Source organism: Mytilus edulis, unplaced genomic scaffold, assembly GCF_963676685.1.
Source record: "Mytilus edulis unplaced genomic scaffold, xbMytEdul2.2 SCAFFOLD_631, whole genome shotgun sequence".
Classification (NCBI taxonomy): domain Eukaryota; kingdom Metazoa; phylum Mollusca; class Bivalvia; order Mytilida; family Mytilidae; genus Mytilus; species Mytilus edulis.
Genome location: NW_027267221.1, coordinates 1,306 through 10,380, shown reverse-complemented (window position 1 = coordinate 10,380; position 9,075 = coordinate 1,306). Strand labels below are relative to the sequence as shown.

General features: G+C 31.5%; 1 protein-coding gene across 1 annotated transcript; it reads left to right on the top strand.

The window, feature by feature from the left end:
* The first annotated feature begins 584 nt into the window (after positions 1-584).
* Positions 585-1,460, top strand: LOC139505019 (uncharacterized). Its single transcript, XM_071294872.1, has one exon. The coding sequence runs from the start codon at positions 585-587 to the stop codon at positions 1,458-1,460; it is 876 nt and encodes a 291-aa protein (XP_071150973.1).
* The last annotated feature ends 7,615 nt before the right edge of the window (positions 1,461-9,075 follow it).

The following is a 9,075-nucleotide window of genomic DNA, read 5'->3' as shown; positions in this document are numbered from 1 at the left end:
TCGATTTACGAGTTCAAATTATCTACGGTTTTTTTTCGCCTTATTTGGAGAATAGGGGCACCATGTAAACGAGTTAAAATAAGGAAGTTCTATAACTTGAACTTTAAATTTAGGCGAATGAATAGCTGAACCTTAATGAATATTGATTTAACTACATCCATTTATTGAACTGTATTTGTTGGATATAAATTGCGAGTTGTAACAACGATATTAATAATTAACAAGAACGGTTTAACTGTCTCTGATATTAAGAGAAAAATTTGACGAGATTTATAGTTTATTCAGTAATGTGTATTTTTATTCAGTGTGCTGAATTACCAAGATTATTTCAATGCGATATACAATACGATTTTAATAAGAAAGTCACGATAGTTTATTATAATAACAGTGGACTGACGACTATACCTCAAAATATACCGAGTCATATCAACGTTTTAGATCTGAGTTCAAATGATTTAAGTAAAATTGACACAAATGCTTTTGGGAATTTTTCAGATCTTCAAGTACTCAACTTGACAAATAATAAACTGAATTCTTTATCAAACAAAACTTTTCAAGGATTAAGCAAACTTTCTGTGCTGAACATGTCTCACAATATGCTTGATTTATCTCAGGATTATTTAGCAGAGTTATTTCTTCCAATTCAAAATTTAACGGCATTGGATATAAGTTATAATATGAATCAATCAGATAATGGTACAGGTTATAATTATCCCGATCATGCAATTAGTGTTCTGAGAGCGTTGTCTTTCCTAGCAATTGACATGATGCCCTTGTCTCAATTCGGAAGTGGATTCAGTCGATTAAATAATCTGAAAGAATTACATTTTCAATCTTGTTATCTAAAACTTCTAGAGAATAAAACGTTCCAGAGATTTTCCTCCTCTGTAGAAGTTCTTACTCTCAGAAATTGTTTGTTATACTTTGGGACTACTGAAATTGATGCTTTGCTTCCGTTTCCAAATCTTCGTGTTATAGATTTTTTTAGAACATTTATGCATTTGAAGCCAGCATTGCAACTTTTGCACCCATACCGTTATGCAAACATAACGACAATAAATTTTGGTCGTGTAAGTTACCCAATGAGAGATTTCATTGACCTCCCTTTCTCTTTAACAATTACATCCGATATAATCAAGCATCTGAAAACAATATGCGTAGAAAATCTAGATTTATCAGAGAATGGAATAGTTGATTACGAACTTGGATCTTTGTTCTCTTTTGATCACCCAAAATGTTTACGTCATCTTTCATTCAAAGGAAACAGGTTTGTTCTTTATAACTTGGAAAAGCGTGATGAGATTAATTTGTTTTTCAAAAAAGCTATACGATTGAAATATTTAGATTATTCATTTAACGCTGTTAATTATAATATGAAGAAGAAATCAGTAACTCCAAACATGAGTTTATTAAGTGCTGATGCAAGTTACGTATTTTTACCAACAGCGCTGGAAAATTAGACATAAGTTATACAGTGATAAATACCGTACCTGCAGTATGGTTGATAGTTCCGGAAAATAACAACCTTACATTTCTAGATATATCTTATTCAAATACAACATTGTTCATATCTATTCCTAATATTCAACTGACAACTTATATTTCTGCCGGAACGAGGTACGATTTTGCTTGGCATGAATTAAAAAAATTTCAAAATAGCAGTTTGAAAAATATTGTTCTGAAAAACGCGCACATAAATAATGGGATAATAAAGTACGGTGATCGGTTTTTCAAAGATCTCGCATCTGTGGTGTCATTAGATATATCTCAAAATGACATTTGGTATTTAACAGATGAGCTGTTAAAGCCAATGACGAATTTGACATATCTGTACTTAAGCCAAAACCTTCTTCCCTCTGTTCCGATACAATTAATTGGTCATTCTTATATAAACACACTTGATGTTAGAAACAATCTACTCACACGTGTAAACTCTGATATAATACATTGGGCAGATCGGATGCAAGAACTTCATGGAATGACATTGCATCTCGTTGGTAATGCATTTGAATGCAACTGTGAAACTATTGACTTCATAAGGTGGATTCAAACAACCAAGGTGAATCTTGACAGCCGATCATATATATGTAAGTTATCTAATGGAACAGTTATTGATACACTTATTGCGTACAATTCTTTATATGACTTGTTTGCTGACTGTAAGAGTACAATGTGGTTAACTTTGGCGTCATCACTATTATCTACATTTGTCACGGTATCACTGCTGCTTGTGGTATATGGTAAGAGATGGCAGATTTTATTCTCTATATATGGAATAATTCGCCGTACAGTGGAACGTGAAGTCAGGAAGAGTTATCAATATGATGTTTATGTGTCATACGAAGGAGAGGTTGTTGTTTGGATTAAAGATGTGATAATACCAAAACTTGAGGATGAGTGGGGACTGGCAATGTGCATAAAAGATCGAGATTTTTTAAGTGGCACGAGTCTAGCAGATATCGAGGCAGCGAGCATCGAAAAAAGCCGATGTATTATATTTGTCATCACGCCTGAATTTAAGTCCTCCCATGATTGCTTGTTTGAACTCGACAGAGCAAAATATGAGAAGATAACAAAAAATCTTGAGCGTATTATAGTCATCACAAAGATATAACAATAACTGATATCTAGTAGAGTTCTCCTTCATTTGGAATTATGCTTATCTTATTCAATGGCCTAATGATCCTGAAAATTTGGATGATACATGGCGGAAGTTATCAATTTTTCTCACAGATGGCTCTGTTTCTTACCAGTAAACCTCTTTATAAAAAATCAAATTCAATATCCATGAAACAAATTTAATTTGCAATACAATGGCTCCATGATACTAGATTTCTATTATAAATAAAGGCAACAGTAGTATACCCCTGATTCAAAGTTAACAATCGATTGAGAGAAAACAAATCCGGGCTACACACTAACCTTTGTTTTTTATTGAGTTTCATGTGGCTCAGTCTTTAGTTTTCCTCCTCTCTTTTGTTGTGCAATTAACAATCTTTGATTTGAAAATAAACACTTGTTTGTTTGCTTTGTAATTTTTGTATAATGTATTTAATTTATCTTAGACCAATACACTAGGACAACTTTCATGGTTTTGAATATTTAATTTTGATTAAGATTTTAATATTTTGCAAATAGATGAAGCGCCTAATGACGATGTATCAAGAACAGTGGCACGTGATTCCGACCTTCACTTAAGACTATCAGCGTCACATAATTAATGTTTATATGTCCAACCCTAATTATATATATTCGTTCCCAACATGTGAACACATATGACGTAGGGTTTTTTAAATTCACTCATATGGCAAATCGTCGCACATCCACACATCAGGTTCGCTTTCAACCTATAAGTCGTACAAAGATGTTATTGTATTGACAACACATTTCGTGTTCACCATATGTTTATGGCTTCGAACATAAACGAAGAGGTATTGATTTTGAAGGGAAAAAAAACACCCGATGCATTACAATTAGTAACATTGAATGTTACAAAATGCTGATACAAAAAAAAAAAGTAATATTGAGTATCCATTACATTATCAGAAAAATAATTAATACGCTATCCGGGCTCTCGACAACATATATGTAAATACAAAATGGAGTTATTGCGCTTTCTTCATTTTGTAATTTATAGTTGCTTACAATATCCAACAAACTATTCAATATAGTTTTTTTTATTATAAAAGATGACAGTAGCTTTATTTGGAGGAACAGACTACATAAAATGAGATTTTAGAACACACGCTGCTAGAGACAAATTGTTTTATTACAAATAATATAGATCTGTATTTTTATTTTCTTTCACTAGTGTTTAGTTATTCTTCTCGCCAATTTAATTTTCCAGCTTTGAAAATATACCTAAGCTGTCTCGTGTAATTATAAATAAATACTATATTAGTTATGTAGTTGTTATAACCTAAACTACTGAACTCCCATACCCAACTAAATAAGTCCTATTCAGGACCGATAACTCTGTCGATAGATATTATAGGGTATGCAATATTGTTGAAATCAGAGCAATCGTATTATACGTCTCTGTTGAAATGTATACAATAAAATATTTTTACAAATGTTAAACTTTATATCGATTCATTGAATGCCTGGATTTAGCTTAAAATATTGAATTAAAAAAAAAATATATGCAATGAAATCTCGCTGAATTTCCTATAAAATAAAAAAAATCCATTTAAAATTTGAATCATAATATTTTTTAAAAATAATTATGGAAACATAAATATTTGAATATCTTTTAAGCAAAATTATTTTTTTAAAGACATTTTCATAATATTCATATTTTCTTAAAGTTTATTATGAAAGATACTTCTTCTGATTTGACACGGGAAATTAAGAGAAAGTTTATCTGTACATTTATGAAAACTTTTGTATATCGCAAAATTTAATGTCACCTGGTTGCTTTTGGTTTGCTTTTGGTTTGCACGTCTACCTGACAATATATTGTTATGTAACATTATAACCCAAGTCAGAGTTCACCTGTTCTGTAAAGGGATGAAATTGTAAAAGGCATAGAATATTTATAATCTATATATATAATAATTGTTGGGCATAGGGTTTTTTTTCTCTTGGGATGAAACATTTTTTTTCTAAAAGGAATGTATAAATATATTTCTAAAGAAAGATAAAATATACAGAAAAACACCTTTAAAAAATAAAGAGAAAAATTTTATTGTAAACTATTTTCTGGTAACAGTATATCCTGGATATCTGTCAAAAATATTTTTTTTTATCAAGAACAAAGAAAAGAACAGAAACATCAGAGATTCTGCATGAACATATTCATATAACTTCTAGGAAATTCTAACTATACAACTCCTTGATTTGATGCAACATTTCCATATACAGCATCCGAATGTCACATCATCCGCCGTTTTGAAAAATCCCGAAAAATTCCCTTTTTTAAATCGATGTTTGACTTGACTCTAACTTGAAATTAAACTGTTTTAAGTAGTATTCTTCGCCAGTTATATGTTTTAATATACTTAATCGATTTGCAAAGTTTGTTTTTTATGTACGGAATTTCTTTATTTGTTGTACAAGTAGACATGGGTATCGGTAATTTAGCATGGAGGCAAAGGAGAAATGACGAGAAAAGTGCATGTTTTTACAATTCTAAAGTGACAGACTTTAATCAAAAATTAAACTGTTAGGACCAACATTGTTTGATAGAAATATGTTTAAATATCAAGGATTGATTTGCAAAAGTTAGAAAACGGGTCAGGTTTATGAGAAAATTAAACTTTATCGAAGCATCCATGCATTTTATATGGGGAAATGTAATACAAAATGGCGGCTATAATACGTCACAAAAGTCACGTGATGTCTAACTTAGTTGGATATGGATGAAAATTTCAAACGGAAAGTCCCTAAGCAAATAGCAAAATCAAAATATAAAACACAACAAACGAAAGGATAACAATTACCATATGCGTGACTTGGTACAGCCAGTTTCGTTTGTTGAAAACGGTGAACATGGTGAATTGGACCTTATTTTTTACTTATCTAAACTTCTTACTTGTATGACACACGCATACAATTCCATTTATTGACAACGATTTGTAAACAAAAATTCATCGTGAAGGATAGCATACTTACATATCTAAAATTAAAAATTATATTAATATAAAGAATTAAAACATTAGGTCGTACTTAAAAAAATGAGCAATGAGCAAGGTAGTCTTGAATTTAGCTTTAAAACTGCAGAAATACATTCTTTAGACATTTTTCGAATTGTGTTTACATTGCAATATCAAACCACAATGTACTATTTTATGCATAGAACATTCAAAAATATATTGAAAAGGTATATGAAATGTGTTTGTAAGTAATACACTGTCTATAGTTGTGAGACTAGTGGTTAAAAGGAGAAAAAGATGACGGGAGACACATTATCCTGCATATAAGATAATAGCTTTTAGTAAGGTTTTTTTCTACTGCCCTGTTAATAAAAAAAAAGAAACTATTGAAATAGTGAAAAATATAGGTTATTGATGTAGAAAAAAAGAGACATTTGGAGTGGATTCTTAGAGTGATGATCATGTTTTCTTTTTAAAAACGATGAGAGATAATTTCCATTGAGACAAGGACCAATCAGAGTTCAGATGACACGGTTGAAATCTAAGCAAAAGGTCAGCGTACAGCTTTAAAAAAATAAACCCATACCGTACAATCAACTGTTACAGGTCTCACAAAGATAACATGTAAAAACATTCTTACTAGAAATTCACAAACTTTTTACAAAATTTGCAGGAACAGAAAATGATACAACAAATTCTTAATCACATTTTATGAAACAAGTAGATACCACGTGTACAATCAGCATCTTGACTGACAAAAAGTCCATTGGCTTATTTACATATTTCGGTCCATTTTGCATCTCTATCGTTTCTTGAACTTTCACGCACTATCACATCACCTTCAAGATCAATATGGTTTTAGGAAATCTGTACTAATTAACTTATAGTAGTTCTCTAACATTATAACCTTCATTACCATTTTTTATTCCTAATCACAAAATTTCTATAGAACTCTAACTTGCTGTTAATTTTTAGATGAATGTTAACAAATTATGAGATCACGGCATGATCAGCTGTTTAAGATCTTAATCGCAATGTTTGTTCCACCACATAGATTTATGATTGATATTTTATCGTTGAGTTATTGTAACACCTGTTTTACCGTCTTGATTTTTTATAATGGTTCATATTTTGAATTTTGCCGGAATCAAAGTATATCAATATAATCAGTATGTGTTTAAGCATCTGTTTAAGAATTACATTACACATTTTTTTTATTATCTCATAAATAGTATACAACTTCATTTAATAAAAATACCGATCACCGGTTCCCTTATACCTGTTGTATAATAATCCATTCATGTGGTCGACGTTGAATAATATATAAAAACGATGATGTGACAGTATTGCAAATGAGAACACCCTCAATAAGAGACCAAATGACACTATAATTAACAGCTATAGGTAACCCAACGGTTTGAAACAATGCACAAAACCAATACCACACAGTCAGCTATAATAAAAGGCCACGAAATCACAAATGTTAAACAATTAAAAAAAATCAGAAAACTAACGTCCCCATTAATGTTCAAAAATATGAACGAAAAACACATATATAACACAGTAACCTCTTTATTTTTTATATATGCAAGGAACTTTTGCAAAAGTATTTAATCCTTCAATATTTATTTATTGATTCATTTAAAGTCAAATAAGGATGAGACCAAGTGTGCACCATGATGACTTCCGAATTGGCATTTTCAATTGATCTTTATTATGCACTGAGGGTAAAATATTAGAAAATTAGAATATCTTCATACTTTATACATGTTATATGGTCTTTTTCGTCTTATAATTCGAGCGCCATTAAATAGTCTTTTGCAAACGAAACTCTCGTCTGTCGTACCCGATTTAAATGATGTTAACTACGATCAGTTGATTAACGTTCAAGCATTTATCAAACCTAGTGAAAATATAATACCGGCAAGGTTCCAAAGTGGATTGCCACCATTACCATGTAAACAGAACAAATGTGAATATTTATAAAAGTAAATTCTTCTTTAGAAAATGTACAAAAACTCTAGATTTTGCATTGAAACAACAGACACAGATATCAAAAAGAAATATTTTTTTTCCTAGGTCTCAGCCTTAATTGTATTTATTCATTTAAATATATAATTAATTTCATCATCATCAAAGCTGTGTGTGGCTTTAAATTTATTGTTGAAGGCCGTACAGTGACCTATAGTTGCTAATTTCCGTGTCATTTGGTCTCTGGTTGAGAGTTGTCTCAATTGGAAATCATGTCACACCTTCTTTTTTATACAAAAAGGAAATACAGTGAAAGAAAATGAACCGGAAATAGCTGTTCAGAATATTCGATCTCATTTGTCCATCATACAGACAAGATGAACATTACGTTAGACGACTAAAAACAGCAATAAACCTTGTATATTTATTCCTTTTAATCACTGACTGACAAAACGGTTTAATCCAATTGTTCTTTATACCACAATGCATGTTTAAGATACAAATACCTTGATACAGATCACTTAGATCGTTTTTCGCGGAAAATAGCATCCTTTTATGCAATATCCAAAAACGACAATGAATATCTGCAGACAAAGGAACCACAAAAGACGAACAGAACAATCAATAATAAAACAATCATTAGTTATGATAGTCTTACATTGTGAAGAGTCTAATTGCCGTTTCGAAGCTTATTCTTAGGAAGAAAGATAAGAAGTTAGCAATATCCTTTAACTCCACTTTCCGCTATATAGATGACGTTCTTTCACTAAACAATTCAAAATTTGGTGACTATGTGGAACGCATCTATCCCATCGAATTGGAGATAAAGGATACTACAGATACAGTTAAGTCGGCTTCATATCTTGACTTACAACTAGAAATTGACAATGAGGGTCGATTGAAAACTAAACTTTACGACAAAAGAGATGATTTCAGCTTTCCAATTGTGAACTTTCCATTTCTAAGTAGCAACATTCCAGCAGCACCTGCATACGGGGTATATATCTCCCAATTGATACGATATTCCCGTGCTTGCATTTCCTATCATGATTTTCTTGATAGAGGGTTACTGCTCACAAGGAAGCTATTAAACCAAGAGTTCCAAATGGTGAAGTTGAAATCATCCCTTCGTAAATTTTACGGACGCCATCACGAGTTGGTTGACCGTTATGAAATAACCGTTTCACAAATGATATCGGATATGTTCCTTACGTCGTAACTACAATCCCCTTCCCTTTCATGAATGTGACCTACCGAATTAGACTATTTACCGGATTTGTAATCACATAAACAACACGACGGGTGCCACATGTGGAGCAGGATCTGCTTACCCTTCCGGAGCACCTGAGATCACCCCTAGTTTTTGGTGGGGTTCGTGTTGTTTATTCTTTAGTTTTCTATGTTGTGTCATGTATACTATTGTTTTTCTGTTTGTTTTTTTCATTTTTAGCCATGGCGTTGTCAGTTTGTTTTAGATTTATGAGTTTGACTGTCCCTTTGGTATCTTTCG

Coding starts and splice junctions, on each gene's coding strand:
- LOC139505019 (XM_071294872.1), top strand. CDS start 585: ATGTCTCACAATATGCTTGATTTATCTCAGGATTATTTAGCAGAGTTA.